The following is a 15,075-nucleotide window of genomic DNA, read 5'->3' as shown; positions in this document are numbered from 1 at the left end:
AAAAATCCACGCGACCACGGGGAGAAAAGAATAAAAAATAGTTGATCTTAGATTCAACATCACCCATTTAGAGTATTTGGCCACGATAAATGTCCACGTGATGATGATCGGACACTTGGTTGAGTTGTCATTTGTGATTGCCAGGGTCGCTTCTGACAGAATTAGCTACACAGCCGCTCAGTGAAGCCTTACCTGGTAGAAGAAAACGTCCAGATGAGATTCAACATCACGCATTTAGAGTAATCGGCCACTATCAATGTTGAGTATTTTCCCCTCGGAAGAAACGCTGGAGACTCAATGCCTAGTAATAGGTTTTAACCCTTTTATCTGGTACAAAAACTGACACCTTTATACAAGGGATCATGTTTGCAGTAACCACAATACTCTGATAGTGCGCTGTTTTTGAGTTGTACGCTTGGCGTCATCTGGTCCAACACCAATGGAGACTAGGCTCTAAGAAAAGCTGTCTCGGGTGTTGACCAATCAACTTAAAGGACAGTGCATATCATTTATCAATATAAGAGTTGTTTCTTTGTGTTTGCATTTTGACTGCTTGTGTTGTGGTTATTGCAAACGTGATCCCTTGTATAAAGGTGTCAGTTTTTGTACCAGATAAAAGGGTAAAACCCTATTACTATATTTAGCTACCGGTAAATGAGGTCTCAATGTAAACTCAATGCCTATTTCGGTGTTTGTGGTCGACTTATTGTTTTATTATTTTGAACGTCTGAATAAAGTTTACAAAAGACCAAGTCCCTCGAGACGAGGACCATGCTGCCTTTGTATCTCCCACCTCTCCCGCCCGCAGAGTCAACGCGACGCACGGACGGATGGAGGAGCCGTTCTCAAGACGCTCGAGTGATGCACAAACATTGGCCCCCTGGGTGACGTGCGCTGTGCGGTACAAAAGCCGACAACCTCCACCACCTCCACCACTCCCCAAAGCATTCACTCAACTCTGCACCTCAGTTCATAATCGAGGCGTGTTGGGTTTGATCGCGTACGTAGAAAATGTTGCGTCGTAACCCTCCACCACCCGGCACAGCCAATTAGTAAGGGGTTTGTCACGTAAACAACAAACCGCTAATTAGTTACCAGTATAGTGTAGTGTGTAGTGTATAGTGTAGTGTTTAGTGTAGTGTATATTGTAGTGTAGTGTGCATTGTATAGTGTAGTGCATAGTGTAGTGCATGGTGTAATGTATAGTGTAGTGTACAGTGCAATACAGTGTAGTGTGCAGTGTATAGTGTAGTGTAATATAGTGTAGTGTATAGTGTAATATAGTGTAGTGTACAGTGTAGTGTACAGTGCAATATAGTGTAGTGTAGTGTGTAGTGTAGTGTAATATAGTGTAGTGTATAGTGTAGTGTATATTGTAGTGTGTAGTGTATAGTGTAGTGTATAGTGTAGTTTACTACTTGAGCCCACCGGTGTGTTGGAGAGTAAATCCACAACATTTACCATTTGAGTAGTGCGACGTTTCGCTGGTAACTACAACCAGCATCATCGGGCGAAATGCCAGAATAGTGAAGCAATCCACCGACTTCCGGTCTTAAATAGACCAGGACGTTGATCCTATTCATCATTGATCCTATTCGCGGGGGGTTGGTGATCCTATTCCCGCACGGTACATTCTCGAACTTCCCCTCACCGAATTCCTTGCATTTTCTCAATGAGGGTTTTGACCCGAAAGAAATCTCATCTCGTCGAAAAATAAAATTAAAACAGTCTCCATCTCTCACCCGATATCGAGCTCGCAACTTCATCTTGCGCAGCAGCAACGACAACAACAACCTTTGACCAGACACGGGAACATGATCCGGCTACAGGGGAAAACCTTGGATGCGGCTCGGATACTGTCGGCCGACCCGGAGCTCACATCTCAACAGGATACCCAACGTATTATCCTACAAATAATGACAATCAGTGTATCGATGAGAACCCATTCAAGTCTCGATTGTGACGTTAACCAAGTTATCTCGAAGCGAAGACTCGCCAACATTCCGTATCGCAGCAGACCAGTGCCTTGATTTCGGAAAGAGCCTCATAATCCAACGCCAGGCACCCGCAGTAACTTTTTAATGTCATTTCAGCAGGCATCTCATACAGCGCCTGACGATGCAAACTTAAATGTATAAATACAAATAGGCTTTTGTTTGACCCACAGTGTGGCTGGGCTAAAGCCAGAAACCCTGCTGTACAATAGTGACATGGCTTAACAATAAATAATCACGGGCGAATCTCTGCTCTTGACGCAGTACCTTTTGTAAAACACTCACGCCCAGGGCTTGAGCCCAAACCACTTAAAACCAGAGACAGATCCAGGCCAAAGATGATTCCTAGAGGGCATTAAGGGTGATGCGCAATTGTGACTCGTGTCAAATAGGTTTCTTGTCTCGGTTGGGCAGTTGTAAAACATGTCCGCCCCCCCCACCACAATACGCAAAGAGGTTGAAACCGGTACTGCAGCAAGAAGTCCTCCCATTTACGTCGCGTTCCCGCTTTGCGTTGTTTCGCTGGGACGACAACGACCACGACGTTGACATCGTTTCGCTGGAATGACGGCAAGCGGTGGAGGTGGCAACGTTCCGGCAAAACGACGCAAAGCGGGAGAGCGACGTTAAACGGTTTCCTAACGAGGTTGAAACCGGTACGAAGCCGACGCAGTTTTGCTGGGACGTCGTCAGCGTCAACGCCGACGACGACGCTGACGATGATGTTGATGATGATGCTGACGATGACGTTGATGCCGGCGACGAATTGGGGAACGTAATTCGATTTGTAAAACAACAAAAAAATGCATCGACTTGCCTACGACGTTGCTTTTGAACAACAGAAAGAGAAGTGTGGGCAGTGTAACGACGCCCACAACCCCCCTAGCGGGCGCTAAAGCCCTCGGTTGTTTACAACATGGCCACACTGTAGACTGACGGCACACTGTACAACATCGTCGTACTGTGCAACGCACATTGTCACGCGGCACACTGTACAGCATCGCCACACTGTACACTGCGCGACATCGCCATGCCCAACATCGAGTCACTGTCCACTGTACATCGCCACACCGTGCACTGTACATCGCCATATTGTGCACTGTACAGCGCCATACTGTGCACTGTACAATGCCACGCTGCACAACAGCGCCATACTGTGCACTGTACAGCGCCATACTGTGCACTGTACAGCGCCATACTGTGCACTGTACAGCACCACGCTGTAAAGTTCCATGCCAAGTCACTCCAAACAATGGCCTCTTACATGCAACATCTTTTCGGGTATCTGTTCTTCTCTTTTTGTCGTTGTTGATCACTTCATCGTCCCCTGCAAATTTTCACCAGCAGACGACCCCGCAGGAACGCATCCTAAATAGACGCCGTTAAGCGAACGGTAAACATAAAAACTTGGTTTCGACTGGCCGCCGTTTCGCCGAACGTCGCGGTTTTCTCAGGGACGCATCCCCGACGTAAACGGAGGGACTTTCCGTACGGACGTCTCTCGCTGCCGTCGGGGAAAGTATAACCCTGGTCAACGGCGTTTTACACTTTTAGAAAACGAGTCCGCGTGCGTTCGTTCTACGCGTGCAGTGTGGTGACGGCAACGTCACGTGACGCGCGGGGCATTGTGTTAACATCCCCAGCGTTTAACAGTATTCTCTTTATTGTCAGCCAACACTGGTATAAACATGGGCATTTTCGTTCTTTTCTATCATGTGCATCAACAGGTGCTTTTGCACAGGCATGTCCACGTACACGTGCACCCCGTGCTCTCTTTTAGCCCCGCCCCTCCCGATACGTTCCATTCATTGGCTACCACATTCTGATAAGCCCCCCCCCCTCTCCTCCCCCTTAACTTGTATTTAAGAACTTGCATCTTGAATCCCTGCCTCACTTGATGCAGCAAATCTGGCTGTGACGGTCCCACCTGATGACGGAGACTTGCGTTGCCTCCGAAACGTCGTGATTTTTATTATTTTAATTAAATTTTTTACCTACGTGACTTTACCGAAAGAACTAAGAGTATTGTGGGAGGAGACAAACGAATGATCGCAGTCGCGTCTTGTGCCCTCTTACAAATCACATTTCGCGCGTTTTTTTTTTACTCTTCTCTCGTCCGTCCTTTGAGGAATCTTTCACGTCGTTTTCCAAAAGAAGGGTTTGAAATCGTTTTTTTTGTCGACGGATCCACGACTTGAAACCCGTGTGTTCTCTGTAAAAGGTTCCGACTCATTAAATCTGACACGAACACGGACCCCGGGATTGAACCTGTGAGCTTCGAGGTCCTGGCTCATGTGTCGATGAAATGGACAATTACGGTGGCTAGGAGATGTTAACTACCTCGCCTGGTAAACAGGAGGTCGTGGGTTCGATCCTGATCCTGACGCCTGCTGCTGTATATTTGGAGTTTGCGGTGTTTCTCTCCCCGTGGTCGTGTGGATTTTTCTCCGGGTCCTCCAGGGTTTTCCCCTCCACGTTTAGAATCAACGTCACCACGCCTTTTAAGTATTTGGCTGCCGCTATACATTTCCACACGACGACGACGATGATGATGATGATCAGCCACTTCGTTGAGCTTGCACTTGCGATGACCAAGTCACTTCTGAAACACAGCTACTCATTGGGCCTTACCTCGTAAAATAAAAATAGTTGAGCTTTTAGTTTCAAAATCCTCCCAACCACAGGACTTGACACCAGACTCTAAACCTCTGCGACAGATCTACGGTCCTAGGGGTGCCGTTGCGAATCCTCTGAAATACACCCAGCCGGCACCCGGCTTCGAATCCAGCGGTCTCGGCGTCCCCGGCTCGGTGTTCGGACGCCAGAGGTCGCAACCGGGTACCCGATACCCGTACCCTACCCGACACCCGGCTACCCGGCCGGGTACGGGTACCCGTTTGTGACCCTGGTGCGGCCGGGTATGGGTAGGCCGTGAGTTACTGGTGAGTAACCGTTTGTCACTCATTTCGGGTAGGGTACGGGTAGGGAACGGGTACCCATTTGCGACCCTGGTGCGGCCGGGTACGGGTAAGGAATCAAAACCCGTTTGCGACCTCTGTCGGACGCGGCCATCGGCACCCACCGGGGCTCGGATCCGGCGGCGGCGGCGCCGCCAGCGGATGCCGGAGAAATCGGCGGAGTAGCCGAGATAGACGAGAGAGAGTTTAACACGTAGGCTTTCACGGCCAATATCCACAATGTAGCTTTTTTGGGTTAGATCGCGTATATAAATGTGACGCTAAACCCGCCACCATCCGGCACAGCCAATTAGTCATCTGGCTGTTGCCTGCTGATGCCGGTTGCAATTACTGGCGAAACGTCGTACTCAGATTGTTGAGGTCGTGGCTTTGCTCTCCAACACACAACCAGTTCGTGCTGTTCCAGTAACGAATTGGCCACGTTCTGTTTACGTGACAAACCTTAGCGACACATTTATATATTTACACGATCTAACCCAACAAAACCTGCATTGTGGATGAACGCGAGTTTCTAAGACTTAAATTTCGATTTAAAGCTTTCGTGACTGCAGGGATTCATCTTCTTGGTTCTTTCAGTAAAGTCATGTAGAAGGGAAATAATAAAATAACAAAAATAAAACATAATAAAATAATTCTCACCTGAGAATTATTTTATTATGTTTTATTTTTATTAATAAAATAATAAAAATAAAACATAATAAAATAATTTGTATTAATAAAATAATAAAAATGAAACATAAAATAATTTTTATTAATAAAATTAAAAAAAACACACAATAAAATATTTCTCACCTGAGAAATAATTCTCACCTGAGAATTATTTTATTATGTTTTATTTTTTTTATTCTATTATTTCCCTTCTACGTGACTCTACCAAAAGAACCAAGAAGATTTCTAAGACTTGGCAGTGTCGTGCGAGTGGCAGTGCTTCTTGTAGCTAGCCAGCAGTGAGAAGCTTCGGCCGCACTCCTGACACACGTGGGGCCGTGCGCGAGCGTGCGTGTGCGTCATCTCGTGCCGGCGCAAGTCCTCGATGTCCGCAAAGCCTTCGGCGCATTCCTGACACCCCAGCGCTCCCCCCCGCGCCGCCGCCGCCGCCGTCCCTCCGCTCGCCCGGTGCACCGTCTTCTGGTGCTTCCGCAGCGCCGCGACGTTCGGGAACTTTCGGCGGCACTCGCGGCAACCGTGCGATCGCTGCCCGGCGTGCGTACGCCGGTGCTTGCGAAGGCTGCAGGTGCGCGGGAACGTGCGGCCGCACTCCCCGCACGCGTACGGCCGCTCGCCCGAGTGCGTCAGCCGGTGCCGGCGCACCGCCTTGGCGTCGGCGAACACCTTGCCGCACTCGGCGCAAGCGTGCACCGTCGTCGCGGCGGCGGTGGCGGCCGTGGCCGCGACCTCGTGCGCCCGCAGGTGCGCCTCGAGCGCCGACGCCGTCGCGAAGTGGCGGCCGCACTCGGGGCAAGCGTGGGGCAGACGCCTGTGGGCGCCGCCGCTTGCAGCGTTCTCCCCGTCCCCCTCGACGGTGTCGCTGGCGGCGGCGGTGGTGGCGCCGGCGGCGGCGGCGACGTGCGTCTTGGCGTGCTCCCGCAGGTTGCACGGCTGCACGAAGCGTCGGCCGCAGTCGGGGCAGACGTGCGGCCGCTCCCCCGTGTGAGTCATGAGGTGCTGGCGCAGCTGCGACGTCCACAGGAACGACTTGCCGCAGTGGGCGCAGGCGTGGGTCAGGGCGCCGGCGTGCGTGCGCTCGTGCTTCCACAGGTTCGAGCGGTTCGAGAAGGTGGCTCCGCAGTCCGCGCAAGCGTTGGAGCGGGCGCCCGTGTGCGTGTCCTCGTGCTTGCGCAGGTCCGAGCGGCTCATGAAGCGCTTGCCGCAGTCCGCGCAGGCGTGCGGCCGCTCGCCGGCGTGCGACTTGCGGTGCTTGTTGAGGTTGGAGACGTTGGAGAAGCCCTTGCCGCACTCGTCGCACGTGGTGCTGCGCTCGCGCGTCCGACGCTTGCGGTAGGCACGCTTGGGACGCTCTCCGACGAAATAGGCCCCCACCCCCGGCAGGTCCGGCGGCCTCTCCGCGGGCCTGGCGGTGACTGCGGGCACAGCGGCGGCAGAAAAGTGTTAACATCACGGGGTGCCGCGGTGGCGAGATGTTAACTGCCTCGCCTGGTATACGGGAGCCATGGGTTCAGCCTCAAAGTGTATAGTGTAGTGTATAGTGTAGTGTATCGTAGTGTATAGTAGTGTAGTGTATAGTGTAGTGTATAGTGTAGTGTAGTGTATTGTATTGTGTAGTGTATAGTGTAGTGTATAGTGTAGTGTATAGTGTAGTGTATAGTGTAGTGTATAGTACTGTAGTGTAGTGTATAGTGTAGTGTATAGTGTAGTGTATAGTGTAGTGTATAGTAGTGTAGTGTATAGTGTAGTGTATAGTGTAGTATATAGTAGTGTAGTGTATAGTGTAGTGTACAGTGTAGTGTATAGTGTAGTGTATAGTGTAGTATATAGTAGTGTAGTGTATAGTGGAGTGTACAGTGTAGTGTATACAGCATCGACGGCCAAAACACTTAAGATCTTCCTGAGCTTCTATTGCCCGTTCGCTCAACAAACCCCCCTCGGTTCGTAAATAGAGAGGCAGCTGCGGGAAGACTGCCACGCCGGGAGATCAAACCTCTGCATCGCCACTCCGGCGTGCGAACCATGAACACCGCAGCAGCGCCCAGGTATATGCCAATCTGTACCCAAGTAAAAGTAAAAAAAATCCACTTCACGATTAATTGTACGAATGTTTAGCCACACCTGGAAGACTCTGGCTGCCCGCCTGATGATGCTGGTTGTTGTAATTGCCGGCGAAACGTCACGGCTACTCGAACTGTAACCATTGCTGTGGGTTTACTCTCCAACGCACAACCGGTTAGCGCTGTACTAGTAACGAAACGGCCACGTTCTGTTTACGTGACAAACCCCTTACCCATTTGGCCGCGTCGGGCGGTGGAGGCGGGTTGAACGACACACTGACATTTACGCGAACGAACCCAACGAAGCCTCTACTGTGGATCTGCAAAGCGTCCGTAATGTACGAATTCACCAAAAGCGCTCCCCCCAAAAAAACCCCATCCTGTTGGGCGCGCCGCCCCACGCTAGATTTACAATCAACGTGAAGCGTTTAGAATTATTTGGCTGCTATAAATGTCCAAGTGATGTTGAGCGATCATTGGTGATAGGCCAGGTTGCTTCTGAAGATCTACATGGCAGCTCAGTGGCGCCTTCCCTGGTACAACAAGAAAAAAATAACCCCTAAAAACAAAGTTTTTCACTATAAATCCTTTATATGCGTGGCATCGGTTTTATTTTATTATTCATTTCTGTTTTTCTTGAGTAAGAGTTTCATTTTTATCACATTGGTATTTTAAATTAAATATGAATTTTTTTTTTTCCTAAAAAGTGGAAAATTTTGGAAAAAAATTTTCACGAAAATAAATTGTCACGCACAACGAGTCTGTGTGCAAAATGTCCGCTCGATTGGATCACGGGAAGTGGGTTAAAAAACGACCGAAAGATTTGCACGGTCGTAAGCGCGCAAGCAAGCAAGCGAACTTAATATAAAGGATTTAAAAATTGCTTAGTTTAGTGCAAACCCTATCCAGCTGACCGTGCCGCCCCACGCTAGAGGAGATGGGTTCCTCACGGTCGCTGGCGTCCGCGGGGACCATCTCCTCCATCTCCGCGCTCCAAGCCGCGTCCAGCAGCTCCTCGCCCTGCGGCTCCTGGGCGCCCTCGGGGCTCACGGCTACCCCGGGCGCCGACGTCTGCTCTGCCACGGCTGCAAGGGAGCCGGGATCACACGCAAGGGAGTGGGGTTCGGCTAGGAGATGTTAACTACCTCGCATGGTGTGCAGGATGGCTGTGGGTTTGATCCCGACCCTGACGATGCCTGCTGCTGTCTATTTGGAGTTTGCGTGTCTCTCTCTCATCATCATCATCACGGTGGCTAGGAGATGTTAACTACTTCGCCTGGTGTGCAGGATGGTTGTGGGTTCGATCCTGACCCTGACAATGCCTGCTGCTGTCTATTTGGAGTTTGCGTCTCTCTCTCTCATCATCATCACGGTGGCTAGGAGATGTTGACTACCTCGCCTGGTGTGCAGGATGGTTGTGGGTTCGATCCCGACCCTGACGATGCCTGCTGCTGTCTATTTGGAGTCTGCGTCTCTCTCTCATCATCATCATCACGGTGACTAGGAGATGTTGACTACCTCGCCTGGTGTGCAGGAGGTCGTGGGTTTGAGCCCGACCCTGACGCCTGCTCTATATTTGGAGTCTGTGTGTCTCTCTCCCCGTGGTTTTTCTCCGGGTCCTCCAGTTTTTCCCCTCCACATTTAGAATCGACGTCACGCGTTTAGACTATTCAGTTCGTCTGGCTGCAATACATCTCACATGTTCAGAGTACAGCAGAACCTCGGAGATCGAACGCACGATAACTCAAACAAATCGGTGTTTCGAACGCTATTTAAAAACATTTTTTGCCCCGGAAACCGAACGAAATTCGGAGGTCGTAGGGGCAATCCCGACTTAAAAGAAGCTGTATACCCAGTTACTTAATGTTAATAGCTCAGCTTATTGGAGAATATATTGAGTACATTGATTATATTGATGTAGTTTATATTTAGTTCTTTAACATCGGTTTATTGTATGATAGTGGATGGTTACAGTTCTTTAGTGTGAATATACTAAATGCCTCTGTTGATATGAAAACTCTGACTTTAACATAGCCACTTCCGTGACCAGTTACATGCTAATTTCTCACATTAACATCATGCTAATCTCCCAGTTACATGATCATTTCTGACTTGAACATCCTGCTAATTCTCTCACATTAACGCAGCTTATTCAATGCTACATTCTTCTGTTGATATGTAAACGCCTTTGTGAAGGCGCTCTTCCCCTCCCACCCAGCTTAAAATACGCTGCCAAGCTTAGCAGTGTTCATTTGAGCGCTGTCTTTCAGACAGCTCTGTCTTCACCTGAGGACGGCTGCTTGTGTTGTGGCCGAAACGTCGTGAGAATTGTATTTTATTATGTTGTATTTTTATTATTTTATTATTTCCCTTCTACATGACTTTACCGAAAGAACCAAGAAGATTTCGATTTAAAGCTTTCGTGAATGCAGGGATTCATCTTCTTCGTTCTTTCGGTAAAGTCACTTCCCTTCTACGTGACTTTACTGAAATAACCAAGAAGATGAACCAAGAAGAGTTTATATATATATTTTTTAGTTTTAGTTGGTCGTGGCGGAGTGGCTTCCGCGCCTTCGATCCCGAGTGAGCGAAGCCGTCTAGAGTCTCGCGCTCCTGCCTAGGGGGGGGGGGGGGGGGGGTCACCGCCCATCGGCGGCAAGGGAGAAAACTTAACCCGTAAAAACAAAGTTTTTCACTATAAATCCTTTATATGCGTGGCATCGGTTTTATTTTATTATTCATTTCTGTTTTTCTTGAGTAAGAGTTTCATTTTTATCACATTGGTATTTTAAATGAAATATGACATTTTTTTTTTCCTAAAAAGTGGAAAATTTAGGAAATTTTATTTTTTTTCACGAAAATTAATTGTCACGCACAACGAGTCTGTGTGCAAAACGTCAGCTCGATTGGATAACGGGAAGTGGGTTAAAAAAACGACCGAAAGATTTGCACGGTCGTAAGAGCGCAAGCAAGCAAGCAAGTGAACTCAATATAAATGATTTAAAAAAGAGGGGGGGGGGAGGAGGAGGGGGCTTCGGTCCTCACCGTCACGTTCACAGGCGTCGCGATCGTCAGGATCGTCGCGGTTGTCGCGATCGTTGTGGTTGTCGTGGCCGTTGTCGCCGTCTCCATAGCGGACGGGCAGTGCGGCGCGGCGGCGCGCGTGCGACTTGCGGTGCTTGTTGAGGTTGGACACGTTGGAGAACTCCTTGCCGCACTCCTCGCAGGTGGTGCTTCGGGCCGTCCGCCGCCTGCGGTAGGCCCGCCCGGGCCTCCCCCTGCCGGCGCGGCCTGCCGGCGGGTCCGGCGGCCTCTCGGCGGGCCTGGCGGCGACTGCGGTCGTGACAGCGGCGACAGCGTGGGCCGCGTCACACAGAGCGTCGCGGCGTGTCGCTTCTCTACGCGGTACGATGCACTTGGTCCATCCATCATCCATCATCATCATCGACATCAACAAGCCTTTACGGGCGCCGTGGTGGCGAGACGTTTACTGCCTCGCCTGGTACACGGGGGCCTGGCGGTGACTGTGGGTGCAGCAGCATCGTCACACAATGCAACGGGGTGCCGCAGTGGATAGACAGCTTTGGGCGATTCCAAGCACCGTTCAAATTCATGGAACTGGGCCACGTCACACAGAGCGACGCGGCGTGTTGCTTTTCTACGCGATCCCGCACCCCCTCGTGGTACGATGCACTTGGTCCATCCATCATCATCGACATCAACAAGCCTTTAGGGGCGCCGTGGTGGCGAGATGTTAACTCCCTCGCCTGGTACACGGGTCGTGTGTTTCGTGGCTTTGATCCCGACTCTGACGCCTGCTGCTGCTGCTGTATATTTGGAGTTTGCACATCTCTCTCCCCGTGATCGCGTGGATTTGTCTCCGGGTCTTCCGTTTTTTTTCCCCCCCCTCCAAATTTAGAATCAACATCGCCACACCTTTAGAGTGTTTGCCTGCTGCTGCTGCTATACATTTCCACATAAGCCACTTTGTTGAGCCATCAATTAGCTTAAGCCAGCGTCGCTTCTGAAAAAGAACTACAAATCAGCTCAGCGGGGCCTTATCTGGTCAAGTAAAACAATCGTTTAGTTTTGTGCAAACCAGAGGTTGCAACCGGGTACCCGATACCCGTACCCCTACCCGATACCCGGCTACCCGTACCCTTGCCGGGTACCCGTTTGCGACCCTGGTGCGGCCGGGTACGGGTAGGCCGTGAGTCACTGGTGAGTAACCGTTTGTCACTCATTTCGGGTAGGGTACGGGTACGGGTAGGGAACGGGTACCCGTACCTGGCCGGGTACGGGTACCCATTTGCGACCCTGGTGCGGCCGGGTACGGGTAAGGAATCAAAACCCGTTTGCGACCTCTGGTGCAAACCCCATATGGTTGGACCGCGCCGCCCCACGCTAGCGGGGATGAGTTCCTTACGGTCGCTGGCGTCCGCGGGCGCCAGCTCCTCCGTCTCCGCGCCCCAAGTGACGTCCAGCAGCTCCCCGTCCGCCGGCGTCTGCTCTGCCACGGCTGCAAGGAAGCCGGTTTTTAACAACGCAGCAAAGTTCGGCCGAAATGACCCCCACAGTCAATGGGAAAGTAGAGAGTTACCCCGCCGTTCCCCCTTACCAAATGTACGTATATGCTGAACTCCTTTGGCACCGTATAATGATAAAATTGCGCTTCGAACGCACCGCCCCCCGTTGGTCTAACAAACACGATTTAACTTCACCATGAGGATTTTTCAAAAAGGCGTCCGTCGATGCCGATCGGGGACTTAGCTGTGTGTCGAATCCATCATCGAGTCCCGTTCAAAAGGGGAAATGACCCTGAGGTTGTCACCGAAGTTTCCTGCCTTGACGTGCCCTCAAGTTTGAATCAGGCACAAAGCATGCATTTGTATGCACGTGGGAACTTCTATCGCACCGTACGTAGCTAACCGTGCTGATCTGTGGGTCTCTGTGGGTGTCTCTATGAGTTTGGGTGTCTGTGGGTCTTTGTGTTTCTCTATGGGTGTCTCTATGGGTCTGGGTGTCTGTGGGTCTCTGTGTGTCCCTAAGGGTGTCTCTATGACTCTGGGTGTCTGTGGGTCTCTGTGTTCCGATGGGTGTCTCTATGGGTCTGGGTGTCTGTGGGTCTCTGTGTGTCCCTATGGGTGTCTCTATGGGTCTGGGTGTCTGTGGGTCTCTGTGTGTCCCTATGGGTGTCTCTATGAGTCTGGGTGTCTGTGGGTCTCTGTGTGTCCCTATGGGTGTCTCTATGAGTCTGGGTGTCTGTGGGTCTCTGTGTGTCCCTATGGGTGTCTCTATGAGTCTGGGTGTCTGTGGGTCTCTGTGTGTCCCTATGGGTGTCTCTATGAGTCTGGGTGTCTGTGGGTCTCTGTGTGTCCCTATGGGTGTCTCTATGAGTCTGGGTGTCTGTGGGTCTCTGTGTGTCCCTATGGGTGTCTCTATGAGTCTGGGTGTCTGTGGGTCTCTGTGTGTTCCTATGGGTGTTTCTATGAGTCTGGGTGTATGTGGGTCTCTGTGTGTCTGTATGTTGAACTTCTATCGCACCGTGCGTAGCCAACCGTGCTAATCTATGGGTCTCTGTGGGTCTGGGTGTCTGTGGGTCTCTGTGGGTCTCTGTGGGTCTCTGTAGGTCTCTATGGATCTGAGTGTCTGTGGGTCTCCGTGTATGTATGTTGAACTTCTTTTGCACCGTACGGAGCCCACGTCTCATCGGAGATTGGCTCCGTACGGTGCGAAAGCAATTCAACGTACCTATGAATCTCCGCGCGATCCGTACACCCCCCCACCCACCCCCACCCCCCGCACCCCGGCCTTCAAATCACGCCGGACTCACGACGGGGGCGCGCGTGCGCCACCGCTGCCAGGTCCGTCCTCACCGTCGCCGTCTCCGGAGCGGACGGGCGGCGCGGCGCGGCGGCGCGCGTGGGACTTGCGGTGCTTGTTGAGGTTGGACACGTTGGAGAACTCCTTGCCGCACTCCTCGCAGGTGGTGCTGCGCTCGCGGGCCGTCCGCCGCTTGCGGTAGGCCCGCCCGGGCCTCCCCCTGCCGGCGCGGCCTGCCGGCGGGTCCGGCGGCCTCTCGGCGGGCCTGGCGGCGACTGCGGTCGTGACAGTGGCGACAGCGTGGGCCACGTCACACAGAGCATCGCGGCGTCACGGCGTGTTGCTTCTCTACGCGGTACGATGCACTTGGTCCATCATCGACATCAACAAGCCTTTAGAGGCGCCGTGGTGGCGAGACATTTACTGCCTCACCTGGTATACAGGGGGCCTGGTACACGGGGGGCCTGGTACACGGGGGGCCTGGTACACGGGGGGCCTGGCGGTGACTGTGGGTGCAGCAGCAGCGGCGGCAGCAGCAGCATCGTCGCACAATGCAACGGGGCGGCGCGGTGCATAGACAGCGTTGGGCGATTCCAAGCACCGTTCAAACTCATGGAACTGCCCTCGACGCCACGGTGGCTGGGAGATGTTAACTACGTCGCCTGGTATGCGTGAGGTCGTGGGTTCGATCCCGACCCTGACACCCGCTGCTGTATATTTGGAGTTTGCGTGTTCACTCTCCCCGCGGTTGCGTGCATTTGTATCCGGATCCTCCGGTGTTTTACCTTCAGATTTAGAATCAACGTCAAGCGTTTAGAATTAAATTTCGATTTAAAGCTTTCGTGACTGCAGGGGTTCATCTTCTTGGTTCTTTCGGTAAAGTCACGTAGAAGGGAAGGAGGACGGCTGCTTGCGTTGTGGCCGAAACGTCGTGAGAATTATTTTATGACGTGAAATTTTTTTAATTTTATTATTTCCCTTCTACGTGACTTTACCGAAAGAACCAAGAAGACGTTTAGAATTATTTGGCTGCTATAAATGTCCCAGTCATGTTGAGCAATCATTGGTGATAGGCCAGGTTGCTTCTGAAAAAAAAGATCTACATGCCAGCTCAGTGGCACCTTCCCTGGTAAAATAAGAAAAAATTGCTTAGTTTGGTGCAAACCCTATCCAGCTGACCGTGCCGCCCCACGCTAGCGGATATGAGTTCCTCACGGTCGCTGGCGTCTGCGGGGGCCATCTCCTCCGTCTCCGCGCTCCAAGCCGCGTTCAGCGGCTCCTGGGCTCCCCCGGGCGCCGACGTCTGCTCTGCCACGGCTGCAAGGGAGCCCCGGTGTACACGCATCACCCCCGTGCTGTTTGTATATTCATTGACTTCAGTACTTTGCTTCCTATGGGAAGATCAACTCTTCAACTATTTGGTTTGACACGTAGGCTTTCGCGGCCAATGTCATCCATAATAATGGAGGCTTTTCTGGGTTTGGATCGCGTAAATGTGTCAATGTGTCGTTAAACACGCCAACACCCGACACAGCCAATTAGTAACGGGGTTTG

At 51.5% G+C, this 15,075-nt stretch overlaps 1 protein-coding gene across 1 annotated transcript in view; it reads right to left on the bottom strand.

Annotated features, from left to right (window-relative positions):
* Window positions 1–2,062: 2,062 nt before the first annotated feature.
* The window catches only part of LOC144949970 (uncharacterized), a 37,816-nt gene continuing 24,803 nt past the window's right edge, over window positions 2,063–15,075 (bottom strand). The window contains exons 8-13 of the mRNA XM_078879960.1: window positions 14,701–14,838; window positions 13,575–13,796; window positions 12,074–12,217; window positions 10,744–11,031; window positions 8,613–8,825; window positions 2,063–7,053 (exon numbers count right to left, since the gene is read on the bottom strand). Coding sequence (XP_078736086.1) covers window positions 5,867–7,053; window positions 8,613–8,825; window positions 10,744–11,031; window positions 12,074–12,217; window positions 13,575–13,796; window positions 14,701–14,838 — 2,192 coding nt within the window. The 3' untranslated portion in view covers window positions 2,063–5,866. The remainder of the gene's footprint in view (window positions 7,054–8,612; window positions 8,826–10,743; window positions 11,032–12,073; window positions 12,218–13,574; window positions 13,797–14,700; window positions 14,839–15,075) is intronic.

Source organism: Lampetra fluviatilis, chromosome 55 (genome assembly GCF_964198595.1).
Source record: "Lampetra fluviatilis chromosome 55, kcLamFluv1.1, whole genome shotgun sequence".
NCBI classification, from domain to species: Eukaryota; Metazoa; Chordata; class Hyperoartia; order Petromyzontiformes; family Petromyzontidae; genus Lampetra; species Lampetra fluviatilis.
The sequence above is the reverse complement of the archived record's forward strand: the minus strand, read 5'-3'. Positions and strand labels throughout refer to the sequence as shown.